This window comes from Tenrec ecaudatus, chromosome 8 (assembly GCF_050624435.1).
Source record: "Tenrec ecaudatus isolate mTenEca1 chromosome 8, mTenEca1.hap1, whole genome shotgun sequence".
Classification (NCBI taxonomy): domain Eukaryota; kingdom Metazoa; phylum Chordata; class Mammalia; order Afrosoricida; family Tenrecidae; genus Tenrec; species Tenrec ecaudatus.
The window spans coordinates 96160578-96185391 of NC_134537.1; the positions used below are offsets into that span (position 1 = coordinate 96160578).

The window sequence follows — 24814 nt, forward strand, 5'->3', positions numbered from 1 at the left end:
CTTTTCCCGGTTCTGACTTCTCTTTTTCCTACACGCTTTTCCTGAGTCACTCTACCTGTTTCCCAATGGTTCAACTTTCAATTATGGAAATTTCTCTCCCGATCTTCTGTTCAGTTCAAACTTGCTCCTGCCTAATGGGCATCTATCTCCACTTGGGTGCTACTGGGGCACCCCAAACACCACGTGTCCAGGAGTGACTCCATCGCCTGACTTCCTGGGCTTTCTCCTGTTTCTCACACCATGGCAACACCTACAAGGCAGAAACAGAAGTCCCCATATCAAGGGATCAATTCCTTTTATAAAAAATGTTTGTGTGGCCTCTCAAAGCTCTCTTTTCCCCTCCACCCTCACTGCTAGACAGACATCTGTATTCTGTGCGTGACTTCCACCAGCCTCCGAACTGCGCTCTTGGCCTTTAGTCCTACCCTTCTTCGCCGTAACGACAGTTCTGAACTGCAAGTCTAGTCTCACCCCTCAATTGCCAACTCCCCTTCATGGCATTCGGTGCTCTTCCATCCTGTGTTGTGTTTGTTAGTTTATGTTACTTTGTCTTTAAGGTGAAATGTCAAGGAAATACAGAAACCTTAAGAATACTTCAAAATACGATGTTGTTGGTATCAGGTGCCTGGTCCTGTGTCATCCTCGCAGCCAATGCGATGTGGAGGTCTGTTCTTACAGTCACTGTATCAATCAGGTCCTGCCTCTTGTTCACTGACGCACCACTTTACCACACTGAGGACCAGCCCCTCCTGATAACACGCCCACACGTGTGAGATAAAGTCTCCAGGCTTTAAAATATTCCTAAACTACGACAGACCTAAGTAAATGTCACCCAGAGCAAGGTGTGGACTCCTTTCGGACTCCCTTCAGTATCCTGGCACGCTCCCTTTGCTTTGACCCAGGGGACCCACCTCCTGATTGCTATCACTTCAGATTACGCATGCCTGTCTTCATTGAAACTTAATCACTCTATATAGTACCTGGCATCTGGGTCCTCTTGCTCAACATTGTAAAAGCCATCCATGCTGTTGGGTTAGTCAGTCGTTCCTTTTGGGTTACTCATATGAACGTATCAATATTTACTTATCCTATCGTTGGTGGACATTGGGTTATTTCCTGGGGTTTTGTGGGTGTTTTTGTTTTTGACTAATTAGAAAAGCAACATGCCTCCTTAGTTAGCAAGCGCCATCACTTATTGCGCTCTTTCTAGGCACCACCATCCTGTCAGAGCAAACGACTTTAACTCCCGCAGCAGTTTGTCATCTGGGAGTGTCTGCCAACACTTTATCCCCAGCCCATGTAGCACTTAGTAACTGTGTACTGCCTGCTGAGGAAGGATAACCACTGCCACCTCTCTTGATCTTTGCTCAAGATGGACGGGCACCTCTCTCCTCGCTCACTGATGCTTAGTAGGCTTCCCACGACCATAGATTAGTCATCATCAAATGACCGCTATCCAGCACCGTACCTGTAACAGGTTTTAATGGATATTTTTGAATAAATGAGTTACCTATATACTCGAGTATAAGCTGACCCAAATATCAGCCGAGGCACCGAATTTTACCAAAAAAACTTCATTAAAAATGTGCTGAAAAACTCGGTTTATACTCGAGTATACAGGTACTTCACGTAAATAGAAATCCTTATTCTATAGAACTTAATTCAGAATAGGTAGTAAAGAGGCCCTCTAATTTTATTGATTACAATGTTAGTTCTGCCATCAGAACCAGGGGTAAAACACTTTCAAAATGGAAATCCAATCAACAGGTCCTAACTTATTTTTTTTGTTATCTCCACTTCTGCATCCAAGAAAATAAGATCAATAAAACAAGTAAACATGAGGCAAACAGTGGTCTGCTTCTTAATATTCCAATTTATTCCCAGTACCTGCCATAGTCCTTGACACAGTAGTTACTACATTAAAATGAGTGACCTTGAATGAGATAATTCTGGGACTAGCACACATTACATGAGTCTCTCTTTATTGCCATAGCTCCAAGAATAGATTTAAAGCACACACCTGATTTATCAATGATGGCATCAATCTCTTCAATCACATCAAAATAGGCCTCATTGTTGGTATATTTCACCCCGGTCCGTCGCCAAGGCACCACTGACAGCTGCCCAGTGGGAAGCTGGTCACCCACATTGGTGCTACCTGTGAAAATGAGTATCATTTTACACTCTAATTCCAAGTTCATTCGAATAACCTGAGCCTCGAAGCCTCTACGCTCCCAGTACTGATGCACTCAGTTGAAGAATTAATTTCTCAGAGAGAAGATGAGAATTTTCCCAGGTTCCACAGGGGGTAGCTTAGCTTACTGAAAAACCCCTTGCCGCCATCTGGTCTGGTTCTTCAAGCAGGGAAAAGGCTTGGGAAAGAGAACAGTTACCTGAGAAACCGCTATCATAGTTTGTTTTGTAACGTAACCTGAACTGAGTTTCTCAAATTCCACAATTGCTTGCAGTTTGAATAATGGATTGGCTTTCAGTAGGGATGGGAATCTACATACTGATATAAAAATGTCATGGGTAAAAAGAGTATCCCAACTCAAAAAGTGTCTTCTGAGGTATGTTCACCCTACAAATTAAAAGACATCCTTTGACGTGACATTTTTTCACACTACACCGAAATTTAGGGAATGAATACAAATTAAATATTCCCCTGCCCATGAGGGTTGTTAATGAATTTCTGGACTTGCCGCTCCCCAATAGAATACAAATATTTATTTCATGGGTAGTGGGGCACAAGGCACTAACCCACCCAAGGGGAGGGTATTGTTTATATCTCCACAGGGAAAGTGGGACCAGACTTCAACCCAGTGCTGCAAGGTGTGAATGCAACATGCCGGCGTGGAGTAGGGAACCAGTGGAGAGGTTTGAGATCCAACTACTACACCTGCCCCTCCCCCCAGAAGAATTTATCTCAAAGGACAGCACTGAATCTGCAGCTCTGGGAGAGGGACATATCTGATCGGAGCACATGGGAGCAGATGAAGGGGGAGGAGGAGAAAGTGGAGCACAACCTGGCCAACCAGGCCGTAAGGATGATGGTCCTGATTAGAGCAGCCAGTCGATGAGACATGACGTCCCTCACTGACCCACAGTCCTACAGGGGACAACACTGGAGACAGTGTGGGAAATGTGCCCGATCTGATCCCGCCACACCAAGGCAAAACACTAAGGGGTGCAACAGAACAGCAAGGGAATGGAGCAGCGAGGTCCCCAGGAATACTGACAGTGGGCTTTGGGGCCAGGGCATGGTGCCCCAACAGACTGGACTGGAAAACACTCCTAAAGGCTAACAAACAGTCCTTGAACTAACTACAAGCTTTTCTTTCTTGTTGTGTTTTGTTTTGCTTTGTTTTTTGTTTTTGTCATTGTTTTGTTGTATATTGTTGCTTGTTTTTGCTCTGTCTTGTTTTTGTGCATGTTATTATCTCCACAGGTCTGTCTAAATAAGATAGGCTGGAGGAACAATCTGAGGCGAAAACAACGGGACTGACAGTTCCAGGGGGGACATGGGATAGAGGGAGGTCGTGGAAAGGTAGTGGTGTTAACAAACCCAAGGACAAGACAACAACCAGTGATCCAAATCGGTGGTGAGGAGGGTGTAGGAGGCCTGGCAGGGCGTGATCAAGGGTAATGTAACCAAGAGGAATTACTGAAACCCAAATGAAAACTGGGCATGATCGTGGGACAAGAGGAAAGTAAAAGAAAATAGAGGAAAGAGCTAGGAGGCAAAGGGCATTTATAGAGGTCTAAATAAAGGCATGTACATATGCAAATATATTTCTATATCAGGATGGGGAAATAGATCTATGTGCATATTTTTATAGGTTTAGTATTTAGGTAGCAGAAGGACTTTGGACCTCCACTCAAGTATTCCCTCAATGCAAGAATACTTTCTTCTATTAAATTGGCATTCTATGATGGTCACCTTCCCAACACAACCACTGAAGACAAAGTGGGTGCATTAGCAAATGTGGTGAAGAAAGCTGATGGCGCCGGGCTATCAAAAGATACAGCGGCTGGGGTCTTAAAGGTTTGAAGGTAAACAAGCGGCTATCTAGCTCAGAAGCAACAAAGCCCACATGGAAGAAGCACACCAACCTATGCAATCACGAGGTATTGAAGAGATCAGGTATCAGGCATCATCAGAACAAAAAACATCTTATCATAGTGAGTGAAGGGGAAGTGCGGAGTGGAAACCCTAAGCTCATTTGTAGGCCACTGGACACCCCCTTACCGAAGGGTCTCACGGAGGAGAAAAGCCAGTCATGGTGCAATGTAGTAATGATGAAACATACAACTTTCCTCTAGTTCCTAAATGCTTCTTCCTCTCCCCACTATCCTGATCCCAATTCTACCTTACAAATCCGGCTAGACCAGAGGATATACACTGGTACAGATAGGAACTGGAAACACAGGGAATCTAGGGAGGATGATCCCTTCAGGACCAGTGGTGTGAGTGGTGATACTGGGGGGCGGGGGGTAGAAGGAGGGTGGGTTGGAAAGGGGGAACCAATTACAAGGATCTACATGTGACCTCCTCCCTAGAGGGGTGAACAACAGAAAAGTGGGTGAAGGGAGACATCGGACAGGGCAAGATATGACAAAATAATAATTGATAAATTATCAAGGGTTCATGAGGGAGGGGGAGCCGGGAAGGAGGGGGAAAATGAGGAGCAATGCCAGGGGCTTAGGTGGAGAGTAACTGTTTTGAGAATGATGAGGGTAATGAATATACAGATGTGCTTTACACAATTGATGTGTGTATGGATTGTGATTAGAGCTGTAAGAGCCTCTAATAAAATGATTTTTTAAAATAAAACTTAAGTAAAACAAACAAACAAAAAACAAATATATATTTCAAATTTACAGGTTCTAGACTGAAATTTTGAAGTAGTACAATCAACTTAAATTCAATTCTCACTTTCCAATCCCTTGATATTTCCCCTACAGAAAGAAATACTAGGAGTGGCAAGATGGCAGCTTTACTAGGTAACCCCCAGCACCCTTGACAGCCAAGATTTAAAACGTCAAGCAAAATACATGCAGATGGCAATTCGGAAGGCCTGAAAAGCAGAAGGCAGGATAAAGACTTTAATCAAACACTGACCAAAATGAGAAATTGAATGGACGTACTGAATAAGGAGGGACCTGGAACAGAGACCCTCAGCCAGCCAGCCAGGCTCAGTGTGGTCATCCTGAGACAGAGACAGCCGGGGTTCTGGATAAGGCACATAGGAGGGCAACTTGCCAGTATCCTCAATAAGAAACAGCAACTGAATAGACATACCAAGGTGAGCAAACATGACTCAGCTCTAAAGAGGGAAAACACAGGAAGGAAGAGGTGAATCCCAGGGACCCTGTGATCTACAAAGTAGGGAGAGATCTAAGATCTAGACACAGGTCTACACAAGAACAGTAGTTCCTGGCCATTAGAGTTGGGTGGTGTGCACAAACCAACAGATTCCCTATGAGACCAGATTGCTGGCAGCACCAGCCCTCATCACTTGAACAGGACCAGGTCCTAGTTTCTGATGCAGCCAGTGGGAGGTGCCCAGGCAACCTCACGCAGCAATGTATGCAGCCCACTCCGTCTCCCTACCCAGTCCTGGTGATGGGAGGCATGAGAACCTCTCTATCCCAAAGCTCTGACTGCTGAGCTGAACAGCCTGGGTTCCCTTTTTCTCCCCACCTTGTCTGCACTACTCCTGCTGTTCAGAGAGGTAACGGACACTGGAGGAGGCCTGCATCAGAGGATCAAGTCCCTGCCCATCCAAATTTGATCCCAGCCAGTGACATTCCGTCTGATGTGGAGCCACTCCAGTGCCCTTCCCCACATGCCCAACCCTGTTCCCTGCCTGGTGAGCCGCCACTGAGTCAGACACGGCTATGCCACCGACTCAGGCTGCCTGTGACACCTGCCCATCAACCAACCCCCCAGAATGGCGCCACGCACCCAACTGCATCCCCTGCCCAGTGATCCACCCCCTCCAGCGACATGGAACAGCTTTAGGGATCCTGCTGAAACAGCCACATCCCACTCAAGCTCACCCTCCCATCCAGTGACACCCCAGCAACTGGACCACTCTGATGGCCCTGCCCACTTGCCAAGCCTCTGCACTGAGCAGGGTGGGAATGCTCTGACAAGCCCACCCCCAGCACCGGGATCCACCCAACGAGCAGCACAGGGCCACTCTGGTGACCTGGCACGCCAGGAGAGGAAGCAATCAAAACCCAAAGACAAAGCTATGACTGATCAGCAAAACCCAAACAGGCCAGGAGGCAGTGGGATGAGCTATATAAAACCCTGAAACAAGAAACGCCAAACAAGAATTGTATTGTTAATAGGTGCCATCGAGTCAGCACTGACTCCTCACGACCCTTTCTCTGGGCAATAGGAGGACACGTGGCCTGGTCCTGCATCATCCTCACAAAGATTGCTAAGTGGGAGCATTGTTGCGGCCACTTTGACTGATTCATGGGTTCTGTCGTCAGTTCCTGGTACTTCAGATGTGCTTCACCAACACATCACTCAATTACATGGACCCTTCTTCAGCCTTCCTTATTCAAGGCCCAGCCTGCACACTTCTATGAGACAACTGAAAATGCCAGAGCTTAGGTCAGGCCCACCTTAGTCCACAAAGTGACATCCTTGCTTTTCAACGTTTCAAAGAGGTCTTTTGTTATAGATTTTCCAACTGCAATAGTTCATTTAATCTCTTGACTGCTGCTTCCATGTGCATTGATTGTGATTCCAAGCAAGATGGAATTTTGGACAACTTCAATCCTTTCTCCTGTTATCATGATGCTGTCTATTGGTCCAGTTGCGATGAATTTGTCTTTCTTTACATTGGTTGTAAGCCATATTGATGTCTGAAACCCGTGACCTTCATCATCAAGGGCTTCAAGTCCTCCTTGCTTTCAGCAAGCAAGTCTGTGTCATCTGCATGCCGCAGGTTACCAAGCCTTCTCCCAACCCGAAGCCAGGTTCCTCTTCATCTAGTCCAGCTTTTCTAGTGATCCGCTCGGCATACAACCCTGACACACATACAGTAGTCCCTTGTCAGGGTCCAATACCTGCTTCTTGGTCTGTGTACAGGTTGTGATGGGGCACAATGACGTGTTCTAGAATTCCCATTGTTTTCGATGCTATCCCTAGTGAGGCTCTCCACAGGTGAATGCCTTTCCCAAATCAATCAAACACAGACATCTTTCTTGTGTTCTCTGTTATGAGTCAAGATCATCTGACACTGGCAAGAAGATCCCTGGGTCACATCCTCTTCGGAATCCAACTTGAATTTCTAGCAGCTCCTTGTCAATGTACGGCCGCAACTGCAGTTCAGTGATCTCCAGCAGAGTTTTCCTTCCATATGATAGCAATGATATTGTTTGATAGCTTCCACATTGTGGCAGGCTACCTTTCTTTCTGAGATCATAGCTGTTAACGGGAATAGAAAGCCCTGTCTTTCTCCCAAGAAGCAGCTGGTAGTTTCAAACTGCTGACCTTTCGGTTAGCGGCCCAACATGTAACCACTTCACCACCAGGGCTCCTAAAGAACACAAGCAACAAACTTGACTTCATAGACATGCACAGAGATGTATAGAAAACTACAACCCCTCAACCACAAGGAGAGAACTCAATTAAAAAATGGGCAAACGATATGAATAAACCGTTCACGAAACATGCCATTCAGGTGGCTGACAAATACATGAAGAGTTGCTTTCCGTTATTAGCCAGCTAGCCACCAAAACCAAACTCATTGCCTCTGAGTCAACGCTAACTCTTTAGAGTATTGAAAAGTGAAGACGTTACTTTGAGGACTAAAGGGCAGCTGACCCAAGCCATGGTTTCTCCCATTGTCTCATCTGCAAGTGAAATTTGGACATTGAATAAGGAAGACCAAAGAAAAATAGATGCATTTGATTTGTGGTGCTGGAGAAGGACACTGAAAGTACCAGGGACTGTCGAAAGAACACACAAATCGGTCTTGGAAGAAGAAAGGCAAGAGTGCTCCTTAGAGGCAAGGATAGCATCTTACAGACTTTGGGCATATGTTCAGGAGAGACCAGTCCCTGGAGGAGAAGCGCATGCTTGGGAAAGCGGGCAGGGAACAGGCAGGCCCTCAAAGAGGTGGATGAGCGCAGGGGCTGCAACTACGGGCTCGGGCCCAGGAACTATTGTGAGAGCGGTGCCGGAGCGGGCAGGGTGTCCTGTTGTGTGGAGGGTCGCTATGGATCCGAACCGACTCACAGCACCGAACAACCACAGCCTCCGTATTTCCGATTGCCTTCTCCTTGACCCAAGGGAGCCCTGGTGGCTTAGTGGTTGTCTTGTCTATCTCCTAACACATGGAATTCTTCCCCTCCCTTCTCTCTCCACCTCTACTAAACACCGCTGAATAGATCTTTTAGTATAAAAGCCTATTCTTGACTCTTCATAATAGTGGCCTTGTGTAATATTTCTTATAGGACTGACTTATTTCACTCAGTGCGCTGTCTTCCAGGTTAATTCAAGTTGTGAGGTGCTAAGCAGACTCACCGCTATTCCTGTACATTGTGTTCTATTGTGTGTTTGTACCATAGTTTGTTTGCCCAGTCTTCTCTTGATAGGTACTTGGGCTGTTTTCATCTTTTTCCTACTGTCAATAATGCGGCGATGAACATGGTGAGGCATATGTCTGCTCATGTCATGGCTCACATTTCTCTAGGATATAAACGTACTCAGGAGTAGGACTACGAGATCATATGGGACTGCAACTTTGAGGAAGTGTCATACTATGCCCCGTAATGGTCGTACCACTTTAAAGTTCCCACCAGCAATGTATGAGATTTCAGTCCCCACAAGCCCTCACCACCACCACCACCTCCTCCTTCTATCAACATCAGTATTGCAAGTGTGAGATGGTATCTCATTGTTTGATTTGCATCTCTAGGGGCAGGCCAGGAGCCCTGGCAGTGTGGTGGTTACAAGTTGGGCTGGTCAGCAGTTTGAAACTGCCAGCAGCTGCGCAGAAGAAAAGCCTGGCTGTCTGCTCCCATAAACAGTTGCAGTCTCTGGAAATCCACAGGGGGTCGGGAGGAGGTTTGCAAGAGTGGAAGGTAACAGAGACACAATCCTGCAACAGTGGTGCTCTATCAGTAGATGCTTGCATAAGCACACAAGCTGAACTGGTATAAGAAGAGGGGGCGTGTACCCACAAAGGTATAGAGATTTGACAGAAGGTATTTGTGTCTGTGTATTTACCTTTGCTGCGATTATATCCATGACTGTGGTAGATCATACTGTGGGCAAAGTTATGAAAACTTCTTAGACATCTCCTAACACCAGGAGGGAATGAGTTGCTGGGCCTGGAGGTTTAGGGCCATAGTAGTGGGGAACAACAAAGTCAACTGGCACAAAATAGCAACATAGTTACTATTTTAAGATAGTTACATAGTCCCCAACACATTGTTCTACATCCTAATTTGTTGAGCAGCAACGAGGGTCTTAAAATTTCCTAAAGTAGCCATCAAGGGTACAAGCACTGGTCTCTCCCCAGCTGGAGGAAAGAAGAGTGAGGACCACTGAACCCAATCATCGAGTCCCAATAGGACAGGGTCGAACTGCCCTTGTACGTTTCTGAGACTATTGTTCTTTATGAGAGCAATCAGCCTAATTTTCCTCCTACAGAGTAGCTGATGGGCTCAAACTGCTGACTTTGTGGTTGGCAGCACAATGTGTAACCCACTATGCCACCAAAGCTTAAAAGACACAGGGAAACAGCCAGTCAATGACTTAATGGATCATGCAAACCACAGTCTCCAAAACTCTCCGATCAGAAGAACAAAAGTGTGCCCACCCAACACCACCAACTTCTCTGAAAAGAATAGCGAGGGAGAAAAGCGTGGGAGAGAACTCAAAGCCATGTAAGAGGCCCGCCTTACCAGTCAGCTAGAGACCTGTGGGACTCCCGTGACTATGTCCCTCAGGCACCCGTTAGCTCTGGAGTGGAACTCACCATCATGTGAGAATCACCAACCATTTAAGATGACAGGGGAAGCACTGATCCAAGAACAGAGGGTTCGGAAAGACACCAAGGTCAGCTGGTGTGACCTAGTCCGCAAAGACGGTGTTCTACTTCCTATTTGAGGGGTAGCAACGGGGACTTAAAAGCTTGTGCGGCCATCTAAGTTACTACCATTGCTCTCTTTCGCTCCGAAGCAAGGAAGACCAAACCAAAGGCTCAGGAAAACAATGAGTCCAGAAGACTAATGAACCACATAAACCATGTGAGCAACAGCCTCCACTGACCTGCACCACAGAATTAGATGGTCCCCAGCTCCCACCGTGGCCAGAATCACAATAGATGGACAGAGTCAAAGAAAAGGGTAAAATTTACACGTTTAAATGCATTGAGGGGGTAAAAAAAAGACCTGAATTATTGGTCTGGTAGCCATGATAGAACTGAAGACTAGGCCCTTAGACGGCCTTCTAACTTAGAACTGAAGCACTTCCAGAGATCACTCTTCAGCCACATAAAAGAAAGGCACACTCATACCTTTAGGGAGTACACTCCTTAAACAATCAGCTGCGAGAGACCCAAAGGGCAGCATTTTCACAAAAGGAAAGGTAAGAAGGTAGGCATGGGCAGGGAAACTGGGCAAATGAAAAGGAGGAGCCAAAGATAGAAAGGGGAGAATGCCAACACACCGTGGGGATTACAATCAATTACAGCGACATCTATATATGCATTGCTGAATGAGAAACGAATTTGCTTTGTAAACTTTCATCTAAACCATATTTTTTTTAAAAAAGAAAGAAATAGGGGGGAGTGGGGAGGGAGGGGAAAAAGAGGACTTGATGCAAAGGGTTTAAGTGGAGAGCAAATGCTTTGAAAATGATGAGGGCCAAGAATGTACAGATATGCTTTATACAATTGATGTATGTATGGATTGTGATAAGAATTGTATGAGGCCCTAATAAAATGTTTTTTAAAAAGCCCACTGAAATCACAGTATCTCTTGGAGCATAAGCAACCAATAAAAAAATTTTAAGCCATTTTTTAAAAAAAGAAAGAAATATTAAATACACACATACATATTCAGCATTCCCAGTTATCTTTCACTGGACTGAAATGAAATCCAGGCTCAAATGACTTAAAAATGTTCAGTAATTGATGCAGGTAGTAACAAAGCTTTTAAGGCTTAAGGCTGAGTAATTAATATATTTAAAAATAATATTTTAAAACCTACCAAATTAATTATCATCAGGCTACAATAATTAAAGCAGCATATACCCAATGCAGAAAACCTACAAACAGACAAATACATATATACATAGTTTTAAAAAAAGGAGAGTGCACATTTGTCAATAGATGTTCTAGGAAATCTGACTGACAATTTTGGAGAAATAAACATAGAGCCTTACCTTATACTATAAACCAAGATAATTTCAAGAAAATAACATTTTAAATCAGAAATACAATTATAAGAGAACTAGATGAAAATATACTAAAAAAGGCTTTTCTTTCTCAAAGATAAAAAAGGCATTCTATTTTTCCTTCTAATTGTGAAGTGTGTGTTTAACTCCTCAGTCCAACAGAAATTTAGTGTGTGTATGATACAAAATGAGGAACCTAACTTAATAGTTTCCTTATTAAAGCCAACTCTCCCAATACACTTAATAACTGGCCCCTGATTTGCTATATGGCCATATTTACTATATACCAAATTCCTAGCAAAACAAGGCTCTGCTCCTACTTTCTATTTTATTTCTGTGATCTGGTTCTCTTCCTGGGTCAATACTATACTTTTTAAAAATCACTAAAATGTCATAATATCTTGTATCTGGAATGATACATTTTCTCTCTTGCTCTTTTTTTTAAACTGTATTCATTTTTCAAAACTGCTCTAGTTCTGATTACAGATCCAATCTATAACTTGTTGTCTGGTCTACTAACTGACTTAATATATTTTGATGTTTAATGGGCAAATTCTTCCTACCCTTTGTAATTACTTTTCAAACCAGTCCTGGCTATTCCTAAGTACTTCAGGAGGGCTCGTGGGGCAATGATTGGGTGCTTGGCTGCTAACTACAAAGGTGCCCCTTCAAACCTACCAGCTACCCTGCAGGAAAAGGATGAGCAACCTCCGTTGAAAAGTACAGCCTTGGAAACCCTATGGGGCAGTTCTACTCTGTCCCATGGGTTTGCTATGAATTGGAATTGACTCAAAGGCAACTGATTACAGATATTCTAGAATATTTATACTTAAAAAATTTTTTTAATGTGTTCGTTTGTCACATTCTATGTAAACACTTGTGTATGTATAAAACAAGACCCCAAGTGCAAAAACCTTAATGGAAGAAAATGATTAATTTTACTATATTTTTGAAGAATTGAAATATGGCTTACAAAAACCCACCATGAGTAATATTAAATGAAAAGTGACAGATTGTGAAAAAATTCTGTAACAAAGGAAATATTTTAAATATATATTTGTGATGTATAGGATTTAAAATCTATAAAGTATTCCTACAAATTCTTAAGTGAAAGGAATTCTTTAAATCAATGTGAAAAAGGAAAACATCTCAATAGAAAAATGGGAAAAGGACAAGAAAAATTAATTCACAGAGAAAAAATAATCAAACTATTGAAAGATTTTAATATCTTAGTAATAAAAAGTGAGTACTGAAAGAACAAGGTATCACTAAACTACTTATCAAGTTGCCAACATTACAACAATTAAAACAATCATAATAGGGTTGACTAGAGTGCACAGAAATTGTTAGTGAGAGTGCAACTTGATAGAAGTTGTTTTAGAGGGCATTTGGTGTACCTTTTGCCTTTGAGTCAGCACTTCAATTTCTAGAATGTTATTGAAATCATTCTAAATATGATTACAAATATGTAAGTAAGATAAGGTTGATTCCTTGTTATTTAAAAAGAGCAAACGATTAGAAACATCACAAACAGGAATTGAATATATAACTTATGGTCAATTGTACCTTGTAGAAAAGTAGAGCCCTTAAAAATAAGGAAAAATACTTATCAGATGAGACAGTGTTAACAAAACATTAATGAAATATCATTTTAAAACAGTAGAAATGATTTTTTGCAATCTTATTTATTATTGACCCATTTATTATTATCATGTATTTCATTTACAACAGAAAACACTCATTTAAAAAAAAAGAATGTTCATTCTGGCATAAAAAAACAAACAAACTGATATTTAAAGGATATTTTCTACTTAACCAAATACTATTTCATGCCATATTCACTTGAGACTCTCAAAGACATATGCTTAAAAGAATGCCTAAAACCAGAACGCTCCACACACCGGACTAAGCCACTAGGGTGGCAGCAAGTGGCAGCCGCTTGCCACGGGGTTTCTCTAGTCTCCATACCTGTTATGGTGTTGACAACTGTCCGAAGAATCGTGGGAGGCTTTATGAGTTCTTTGAGGATGTTTGACTCGGTAGCCAACGGAAACCCATTGTCAAGCATCTCTTCCAGTACCTCATACACCACCACAACATTGTCTTTTATCACTGGCTCTGAACAGACTCCAAAATAATCCTGGTAAACACATAATATGCACATTTATCACTCAGAGACCCTGAAGGGGGAAATGTTTGAGACTAAGGATCTAGCCCTGACCACGTGTTAACATGAAATGGTTTGGGCAATTTCCTTTAATAAGGGAGTGAAACACAAGCATGACCGCTCAGAGAGAATGGATCGGGAACTAACAAATGATAAACTAGAGCAGTGGTTCTCAACCTTCTTGATGCCACGACCCTTTCACACAGTTCTTCATGGTGTGGTGACCCCCCCCCCCACAACCATAACATTATTTTCGTTGCTACTTCATCACTGTCATTTTGCTACTCTTATGAATTGGGCAACCCCCGTGAAAGGGTCGTTCAACCTCCACAGGGGTTTCGACCCACAGGTTAAGAACTGCTGACCTAGAGGAATCATTTAACTTCTTTAGGCTGGTTTCCTTAATTTGGTAAAATACATAATGAATCTAGGTTATTATACATGCTTATGAACATGAATTTGAAAGAAATGCTCAAAATGGTTACACGTAACATGACACAGAGCTGTATGTGAAAATATGTTTAACCCTTGCCATTGTGCTATTCCTCAGCATTCATGCCCTGAATAAAAACCGAGGGAAAATAAAATAAAGTGAAGAGGTTGAGCTAGTCCATCACAAAGATTCTTTGGGTCAAACCCCCTCTCTGATGTGCTTGTGGACCACGAGTGACCGAAGAGCAGCCGAGCTGTAGGACGACGTCAGGGGTATCTTCAACAGGGGCAGGAAGGTCATTTAAAAGAAGGAAAAGGCCAAAGGGATGTCAGAAAAGACTCTGAAAGTCGCTCGTGAATAGAGTACCCAAAGAGAATGGAAGCTAAGATAAATAAAAGAGTTCAACAGGAAATTTCAAAGGGCAGCTGGGGAAGAAAAATTACTATAATGTAGTATGCAAAAACCTGGATTTAGACACTCAACTGGGAACAACATGCTCAGCATTCCACAAACTGAAAGAACTAAAGAAAAATTAAGCCTTAAGTTGCAATACTGAAGGATTCTACATGCAAAATAATGACAAATGCAGGAAGAATCAAAAGAAGATAGAAGGAATCCAAAGTCTGCTACATCAAAAAGAACTGGTCAATGTTCACCTGTTTCAGAAGGTGGCATATGATCAAGAACCAATGGTATTGAAAGAAGGCCAAACTGTACGGAAGGTACTGGCCAAGGACAAAGGTACGGGAATTGACAGCGCGCCAATTGAGAAACCCAAGATGGCAAAAAATTTGTAAGACAGCTGCTTGGCCATCTGATCGAAAGACATCAGTATTTGTGCACATTCAAAAGAAAACTGATCCAAAAGAATTCTGATATTAGTTAACAACATCCTAGCAGCACACGCAAGCCTAATTTTACTGAAGATAATTCACAGGTGGTTATAGGAATACATTGATAGGGAGCTGCCAGGAACTCAAGCTGGATTCAGAGGGGGCATGGAACGAAGGATAGCACTGCTGATGTTAAGTGAACCTTGGCTGACCACAGGGAATGCCAGGAGGTGTTAACTTGTGTCCTAGTGACGATGCGAAGGGATTTGACTAGGTGGGTCATAATAAGTTGTGGCTAGCATTACAGAGAATGGGAATTCCAGAACTTCGTGTGCTCATGCAGAACATGCACATGGACCAAGCAGCCGTTGTTTGAACAGAACAAGGGGATAGAGTGGAGCTTAAAACCAGAAATGAGTGCCCCAAGGGGACGTGAAGCATTTACTGATCAGAGACGACAGCCTTCAGTATGGATGACAAGTCAACATAAACCAGAATCCTCATAACTGGACCAGCAGACAACATCGTGATAAATGAAGGAAAGATTAGAGTTGTCGAAGATTTCCGTTTCCATGGATCCACAATCAATGTCGCTTTGAGGACCAAGGTACTGCTGACCTAAGCCACGGTATTTTCAATCACCTCCCATGCGTGTGGAAGTTGAACAATGAAAATTGAATTCTAGTGCTGACAAAGAATTTTGAAAGGACCATGGCCCAGAAGTACAATCAACTCTGTCTTGGAAAAAGTACAACCAGGATGCTCCTCAGAAGTGAGGACGGTGACACTTTCAGGTGCTTTGAAGATTTTATCAGAAAGCACCAGCGCCTGCAGAAGGGCATGCATCACGCTTGGTAGAGGTCAGTGAGAAGGAGCCTCAATGAGGGAAACTGATACACTGACAGCAAGGATGGCGAGGATGGGGCGGGGCGGGGCCGTGCTTCCTTCTGTTGTCCACATGGCTGCGGAGCCAGAGCCAACTGGACGGCACCTAGCCACACTATCATCTAGGATTATAAGAACTCTCTGCCCTTTTGTGAACAAAGGCTGAATTTAGATATCGAACTGTCTACGTTGTAGAAGAATCCCTAGATCCAGAATTAGAAGACCTCGGCGATCATTTTAAAGGTCACTAACTAGATGTAGTGAGGTCAACTAATGTAGGTCTTGGTTTCGTTTTCTTTTTTAAATCATCTTATTGGGGGCTCTTACAATAATCCATACAATCCGTGCATTAAGCACATTTGTACATATGCTGCCATCATCCTTTTCAAAATATTTTCTTTCTACTTGAGTCCTTGGTATCTGCTCCTCATTTTTTTCCTCCCTCCCACACCCTTCCCACCCTCGGTAAATTATATATTATTTTCATGTCTTACACCTCCACTGTCTCTCTACACCCATGTTTCTGATGTTTGTCACTCTGTGTGCGTGCATGGGGGGGGGTGCGTTATATGTCGATCATTGAGATTGGTTCCCTCTCTGCCCCCCCCACCTTTCTCCTACCCTCATGGTACCACTACTCCCATCATTGTTCCTGAGGGATTTATCTATCCTGGATTCCATGTGCTGAGAGCTCTTATCTGTGCATGTGTACATGCTCTGGTTTAGCAAAATTTGTAAGGCAGAAATGGGGTCATCATAGTGGAGGGAGGAAGCAAAGGTCTAATCTCTTAATGCTACAAGAATATCATGAGATATAGAGATATTGCAGGAACTAAATATGATAATGATAATGTATGTGAAAGAGCTCTGTGAACTGTAAAGTACCATGTGACATGTCATGCATGCTGATGATAATGCTTAACAATTCGGCCATCACTCAGAGGACTTCCCAGCAATGCCAGCCACGCCTTTTACAGAACCTCCGAAAGACAGTCAAGCAGTTAGTTTATCCAATGAGGTGGTTTAAGAAAGCCCGTTTTATTCATGGATGGCTCTGGATTTTAAAAAGTTCTTTCTTTCATGAAGATGTAATTTTCCATTTAAATCTGCCTTATTAGCTTACATAACAGTTTCTCAGCTCTGTGAAAGGCAACTACAAGTTTCCCTCCCCACTCCTCCAACCAGGGCTAACTTCCCAAGGTCTTTCCACTGTTCGTGTTAGGAAGGCTTCCAGATAGTTACACTGTTTTGTCATTCCTTTAATATCCCCCCCCAATATTCTCCTTAAATTATGAAATCCGAAACGGAACATGGATGTCAGATGAGATGTACATTGCATCAAATGAAGGCCATAATCAGAAATATTCTAATACCCAAGAGCATTTGGAAGTCAGGAATATAGTCCAAACACAAAAGGCTTTCCCCCAAAAGATGGGGACAGAAGAGAGACAAAAAAATGCCACACAGTTTCTTCCCAAGGGAGAGTCTACTTTTCAAAAAATAAGCAAAATATCTCACTAGATTTGATAAATTATGCCTAATGGGAGCTGAGCAATTGGGAAGGCAAGTAAGATAAAGTGCTCCAGCAAAAGTGCTTGCAATTCTGTGGCAGGGAGCCTTCTGTCATATTCTCGTTCTCAAAAAAGAATGCTTCCAGAGAGGGCATATATCAGAGAAGTCATCAGAATCATTTACTCTGAACAAATGCTTCAGAGATGGCAAGCTCCGAAGTCCCCGACTTCCCAGCCAGCAACTTCAACCCTGCCCGCCCCAATTCTTCTGTGGTTTCAACTAGATTAAACGCCTTCTCTCACACTTCCTTTCTTGTAATAAGTTACATAATGATTCTGGGGTGATATGAAGTAGCTGTTACATTTCACCCCAGGGACTGTTAATCTTAGAAGGGGGTAAAATATCACCCATGGAAAAACATCAGGCACAGCAAGGGAGTTTAAGGCCATAAATACTGGGTTCCCTAATTCTAGTTTCTTTTATCATATGTCTTAGATTTTCCGTGGGAAAGGGCTAGAGCATGGCACAAGCGGGTGAGAATCCCAGAATGGTAGTACTACTAAAAGTACTTGTGGGAAAACCTCGCAAAATGTCTTTTGGTTCTCTTCAGATGAAAGTCACTCTAGACCTGTGATGCAGGCATCGGTGCAAATGAAAGGACATTTTGATTTGCTTTTTAATTTGCAATGTCATGTCTGGGTTCTTTTGCTTCTTGGCCAGCGCCCCAATTTCTGTATTCATATGACTAGCTGCAGACTTCACATGAACTTAGACGTTAAACCAAAGGGCCCTTGCTTCACACTTAGGTTTGAGTTGTGTAAACAACCGCAGCAGTCAGAAGCTGAGCGTGGGTGTGCAATACCTAACTCTGCTGGAGCAGTCAGGGCAGGAGGAAAGGGCTTGCTTGGAAGGGCACCAAGAGGTGGGGCTGGCATTGAGCTTGCACCCGCTGCTACAGCCATGGCTCAGCTGCAGCTCCCCAGCCCTCCCAGCAGGGACCCCATTGACAGCCCCTGAGCCTCAGCCACGCAGCTGCACCCCCTGCCCAGCCTCCATACGTTGATGTCTGCAAGAAGCCACTACGCCCACCACTTCACTCTGTCCCTTGGGGCTTCGCATTCTCCCCAGGCTCCCCAGGGCTGCTCAGGGAACACCCGGGGCCCAAAGGCAGCCGATTGCAGGTGCAAGTTTGCGAGCCCCAAGGCTCCAAGTGCTAACAAAGAGTCAAAGCAGCTGGCATGGGGGTTACCCTGACATATGTCTGCTGAATATATACTCATATTGTACACAGAGATACATGTGCAGAGAGATGGTCTTGACACAATATCCAAATCACACATCGTCCCATTTCACAGAACATATGGTGGACGTTAAGCAACACACGCTTGACATTAGATAGGGGAGGAGACCTCTCCTGAGTCTAAGCAATCTAAAGTTCTGTGCTGTTCATAACACTGACCTTCTGACGTAACTCACGTCCCCCAAACTCTTCCCTACCCACGCATCTCCAAATCTATTCCTAAGAGGAAAACTCAAGATGAACATGACACCTTGTAACGTGTGTCAGCTGGTGACCCGGTGGCACAATGGGCAAGCACTGTGATGATAGAGGATTAGCGATTGAAGCCTCCCCGTGGCTCTGAAGGAGGAAGCTGTGGTAGCTTCCCTCTGGAAAGACTGTAGCTTTGGACACCCCATGGGGCCAGTTCTGCTCTTTCCTACAGGTTGCCTGAGTCAGAGTTGGCTTGAGGGCTAACAGGTTGGGTCTGGGTTTCAAATGGGTCACTGAAATTCTGAGGAGCACAGGTTTTTCAGGCGGCTGTTCCCACAAGAGCTCGTCACTGGCACTCCCATGCTACGGAGACACGGTTGGCATCGATGTGAAATATGGACAGTGAAACAAGCACTGCTTAAAATTTTGTTTCCCTTAAAAAGTTTTCCACACTTACCACTTTTGGGTGCAACTCAACGCAAGAAGTCAATTATACAACAACAACAACATCTCTGATTTGTAAGCAAAAAAGTGAAACCCCTATCACAGTCAAACAGACTGCACGGGATCACGCCATAGAGGTGCTTCTCATGCAACAGGTATAAAGGTATTCAATCTGCCGGTTTAGGCTCAGCCAACTCAGTACATAGGAACAAGAATGTTCCCCAGGTGGGAGAGGAAGTGAGCAAGGTCCGAGTTTGGGTTTTTAACAAATGTTTCTTACCATGGGCTGAGCACGCAGGCTGCAGAACCATAAACACATAGACATGACTTACCCAGATGGACCTCCCCACCTTCACGCACCTGAAATGTGTCCACAACTCGGTGGAGAAACTCAATGACAAAGAGAGGTGGGACCTCCGTCTGGATCACAGCCACAAAGAAGATCTTGTGGCGGTAAACACTTAGGAGATAGTGGTGAGGGGTAGGGATCACTGGAGGTACATTTTCTGCCTCAGTAGCTCTCTCCTGCGCCTCAAAAAAGTAATCGCAAACAGAACGGCTGACCACGCTTTTCCAGTGTTTCTCCAGGAAAATATCCCCAGAAGAGTTGATCAAGAAAAGGCTATGGATCATGGTGGAGAGCTTCGATGAGGGAGGGAAGCGTGTTTCGGTTTGAAAGTCTCGGGGCTCTTGCAAGATTTCAACCTTAAAAGCAAAAGAAGCTATGTTCAGTTCCATTCAAACAAAACTCCCTCCCCATCTTTCCCAGCTGGCTGATCTTACCCATCTTTTAAAACTCGATTCAAGCCTTCCTCTACTGCATGACCCTGAAGTGTCTCTCCCTGTCGGTCTTATAATTACTAGCTACCCAGTTTGCCAATGGATCATCTGCCGACAAGTTATCTTTACAACTGTCTGAGTTGTACCCACCTCAAAGACAACTTGTGTGGGTAGTTATCCCCCCCCCCGGACTGGAAGCTCCCTGAAGGCAAGGACAAGGCCTCACCAGTTTTGTAGTCTCCTTGCACAGAGCCTCTTACTCACAGTAGGCCTTCATAGGATCGGGGTGAACTTGATTTCATAAGTTTGGCTATAACTCACACATGAACAAGAACGGTTATGGTTGTGAAATCTGAAACAGTACCCATAAGCCTCTTGGGGCCACTCAGCAGGTGAAACGTGGCTGGTCCAACTGAGATGTGTTAAACAGAAGCAAGTGTCTTTTTGTTTTTGAAGTCAAAATCCACTGCCATCGAGGTGATTTCAACTCATCGATACCCCACCCCATAGGGCAGGGTAGAACTGCCCCTGTATGCTGGTGGTTTGGAACTACCAACCTTGCAGCCCGCAGTCCAATGTGGAACCACTAGGCCACCATGGCTATTAGAAGGTACAAAATTACATAGGTGGTAGCTTAATAATTAATTGCAGTAATTAATTGGTCAACGTGGGTTTCACTCGGCCAGTTAGACCTCAATCTCCAGCACTTATGCACATGACTTCTCTCTGGATGCTTTTTAAAAACCTGTCCCCCACGCAGCAGCGACAGCCCAGTGCCAGCCCCCTGCAAAGCAGGCTTCCAGCTGGGGCCATTCTGTGACCTGGCCAGACTGCAAAGGCCTGTCGGACCACCAACAGCAGGGCGGGCGAGCTTAATCCCTTTGCTCCCGGACAGCAGGAGGTAGGGGAAAGCCGAGGAGAGCGATAAGACGGGGCAGAGAGACGGACGCCCGAGCGTGTTATCCCTGCCTAGTTGCCCGACCGCGCTGCCTAGCTGATGGAGGCCTTGGGGGCAGGGGAGGTGGGGTGGAGGAATGGGCAGGGCGCGGATTCAAAGTGCGCTCACATGCAACGCAGCCGGCTGGTCAAAGGGGGTCCAAGTACCTGGAGCCTGGCTAGTTTGCGCATCTGTTGCCATGGCAACGGTGTCCCCCTCCCCGCTAGCCCAGGAGCCGGACCAGGCCACCTCCCCGCGCCCCTTATCCGATCCCTCACCTCTCCCTTGGGCATCCCACAGATCAGAGGGTCCGCCTGACGGCATCGCGTGACCCAGCCCCGCCCCTCGATCGATCCGGTTCCAGCCCTGGACCCTGCGCGCTCCCTCAGCCCCCGCCTCCGACCACCTGCGAGCACGCGCCGCCCCCGCCCGACCCCTGTCGCCAAGCCCCTCACCCAGCGTCGCTCCTCCACAGCTCGGCCGCGCCGACAGGCTCCGCCCCGCCGCCGCCCGCTCACCGCCCCCCAGTGACGCGGCCGCCACCTGCCCGCCCATTGGCCGGCCCTGGGCCTCGCGCCCGTTCCGCCCCCGCCGAGGCTGGAAGGCCGCTGATTGGGCGACAGTGATCGCTCCTCCCCTCTAATTGATTGCTGACCCGGTTCTCCAGCTCGAACAGCCCCCCAGCCCCTAATTGGCCCTTGTTGAGGCTCTGGTGATCTCTGATTGGTGCGGCCATGGAGCTCCGGGCACTGATTGGCTGCAGAGAATCGACTCTGCGGGTCGCTCTGACACTGTCTCCCAGTCACCCATGGCTACTGTCGCCACCTGCACAGCCTTGTGATGCTCCTCTGGAGGAGCCTTGCCCGAGGAGCCCCAAAAGTGTGGGTGTGGAGACGGGGGCTGGAGGTGGGGAGTATGGGGGTTTTAGTGCACGATTTCTCTAGTTACTAGAGTCTAGTAGCCTATCATGAACAGTAATAACCGTCTTTGAATAAGCCCATTTTGAAAATAAAGCCTTTCCTTTTGCGTGCTGGGCATTGTGAGAAATATAGGTGATCGGTTCCTATACTGTCTTATGGAGAGCTCTGGATCGACACTCAGGAGGTCTTTTCCAGTTCCCGTTGGACCACTGCCTGCTTGACCTTGACAATGCACTTCACGAACCAGAATCGCAGCTCCCTCATCAGACAATGAATTGGACCAGGGGCACTAAGCCTATGATACTGCTATTTTTGGTGGGTCAAGTCATTTTGATCCAGAAAAATATGTAATAGAGGTAAGAAGACAAAGGTCAACTTTCATTTATCTAAAACTTAGAAAATACATTAGATGAGGTGTGGAAAGTGCTTGGTGCCTGACACCTGGCACATTGTAAGTGCTCAGTAAAATGGTAAGCTGTGTTAAAAATGGTGATGATGTCCACCTGGAAGAGAGTGTAACTGTCTGTAGACTTTAGAGTTGCCATCGGGTAAAAAGAAGCAACATTGGCTGCTCCTCCATACATAGGACCATAATACATGGTTGAAAGTGGTCTGCCCCTTGTCTCAAGGTTCCACTCTGTCAACTGGCATAAAGCCAATATTTTACAGCCTAGTTTGGTGAGTAACATCTGGGGTCTTGAAAGTGTGCAAGCGACTGAGATAAACCGAATGGTCTCTACTCAAACAGAGCAAAAGAGATGGAAGGAGAACTACAGGCGCAAAGAAGAAACTAGTCCACAGGACTGATTGATCACACAAGCCACATGACTTCTTAACATTTCTGCCCATGAATAAAATCAACGATCCCAGATCCAATGGCAGAGAAAGTCAACGTCTAAGAAAACGGACTGAAGACTGTTGTCCTCAGATATTCTTTGGACTTGGAACTGAAACAATTTCTGGAGGTTGCCGTTCACCCAAATAATAGATTGGGAGATAAATAATGTCACCCAAGGGTTATATGCTCTCTTAAATAATCAACTGTATGAGACCTAATGGTCAACTTTTTACCCAAAAGCAAAGATAAGGCAAGGATGAGAGAGAAGTCAAGACCAATGAAAACAGAACAAATGAAATTGAAATCATTAGAATGAAACGACAGTGTGAACTGTCTCAGAACACCTGTATAAAGTTCCTAAAGGGGTAATCTAACTTGCTCTGTAAACATTTGCCTAAAACACAAAATAATTGTTTTAAGTGGTCTGAATTGTCCCTGACATACTTGCTAGGGACAAATAGTTGATCAGCATTGAACTAAACAAAGACAAAAATTCAAAAACAACCAATAAAATGAGTGGCATCAGTCAAACTTAGGGGCCATGCTTCCACGCTGCCCACATTTGAATACTGCTCCAACTTAGCTGTCATCTAAACCTCAATGTTCTTGTTTCTCAAATAAGGACACCAATTCTGCTTCATCTTATGAGGATGGAGGTAGGTTAAGCATTGTTGTTTGTAAGTGCATCAAGTCATGTCCTCTCCCAAGTCATGTCTTCGACAAGTGAGAAGTAAGGTTGGTCAGTCGTCTGCCATGCTCATCAGAGTCCGTATGTTTCAGCTCATGACTGTAGGCACTGTGTCCAGTCTACCTATCTTAAAGGTCTTCCTATTTTTTTAGATCATTTTATTGGGGCTTGTACAATTCTTATCACAATCCATACATGCATACATTGTGTCAAGCACATATGTACATTTGTTGCCATCATCATTCTCAAAACCTTTGCCTTCTACTTGAGCCCTTAATATCGGCTCCTCATTTTCCCCCTCCCCCCCACTTCCCCCTCCCTCATGAACCTTTCATAATTTATAAATTATTGTGTTGTATGTTACACTGTCCAACATCTCCCCTGCCCTCTTCTCTGCTGTCCATGCCCCAGGGAGGAGGCTATACATAGATTCTTGCAATCGGTTCCCCCTTTCCACCCCACATTCCTTCCACCCTCCAGGCATCGCCAATCTCACCACTGGTCCTGGATTCCCTGTGTTTCCAGTTGCTATCTGTACCAATGTACATTCCCTGTGTTTCCAGTTGCTATCTGTACCAATGTACATCCTCTGGTCTAGCCAGATTTGTAAGGTAGAATTGGGATCATGATTGTGGGGGTGGGGGGAAGAATTTAAGAACTAGAGGAAAGTTCTATGTTTCATCGTTGCTACCCTGCACCCTGACTGGCTCATCTCCTCCCCACAACCCTTCACTAAGGGGGTGTCTAGTTGTCTACTGATGGGCTTTGAGTCTCCACTCTGCACTCACCCTCATTTACAATTATATGATTTTTTGTTCTTTAATGCTTGATACCTGATCCCTTGGACAGCTAGAGGTCACACAGGCTGGTGTGATTTTCCCATATGGGCTTTGCTACTTCTGAGCTAGATGGCCACTTGTTTACCTTCACGCCTTTAAGACCCCAGAAGCTATATCTTTTGATAGCCAGGCACCATCAGCTTTCTTCACCACATTTACTTATGCACACGTTTGTCTTCAGTGATCGTATCGGGAAGGTGGGCACCCACTGATATGATTTTTTGTTCTTTGATGTCTGATAACTGGTCCCTTCTAAACCTCGTGGTCAGACAGCTGGTGTGCTTCTTCCATGAGGGCTTTGTTGCTTCTGACCTAGATGGCCACTTGTTTATCTTCAAGCCTTTAAGACCCCAGATTCTATATATTTTGATAGCCAGCACCATCAGCTTTCTTCATCACATTTGCTTAAGCACACATTTTTCTTCAGCAATTGTGTCAGGAAGGTGTGCATTATGGAATGCCAATTTAATAGAACAACATGTTCTTGCATTGAGTAAGTACTTGAGTGGAGGCCCAATGTCCATCTCCTGCCTTAATACTAACCCTATAAATATATGCACCCATCTATTTTCCCACCCTCCTATATAAATATATTTACATATGTACATGCCAGTA

General features: G+C 44.8%; 1 protein-coding gene across 2 annotated transcripts in view; it reads right to left on the minus strand.

The window, feature by feature from the left end:
- AP3M2 (adaptor related protein complex 3 subunit mu 2) overlaps window positions 1-21429 on the minus strand; it is a 30790-nt gene extending 9361 nt beyond the window's left edge. Inside the window, exons 1-4 of one of the 2 annotated variants that reach the window (XM_075556613.1) lie at window positions 21370-21429; window positions 19558-19902; window positions 13400-13571; window positions 2021-2158 (exon numbers count right to left, since the gene is read on the minus strand). In XM_075556613.1, coding sequence (XP_075412728.1) covers window positions 2021-2158; window positions 13400-13571; window positions 19558-19830 — 583 coding nt within the window. In that variant the 5' untranslated portion in view covers window positions 19831-19902; window positions 21370-21429. Of the gene's footprint in view, window positions 1-2020; window positions 2159-13399; window positions 13572-19557; window positions 19903-21192; window positions 21212-21369 lie in introns of those variants that run through there. The other variant, XM_075556612.1, reaches the window with a different exon arrangement.
- Window positions 21430-24814: the final 3385 nt, after the last annotated feature.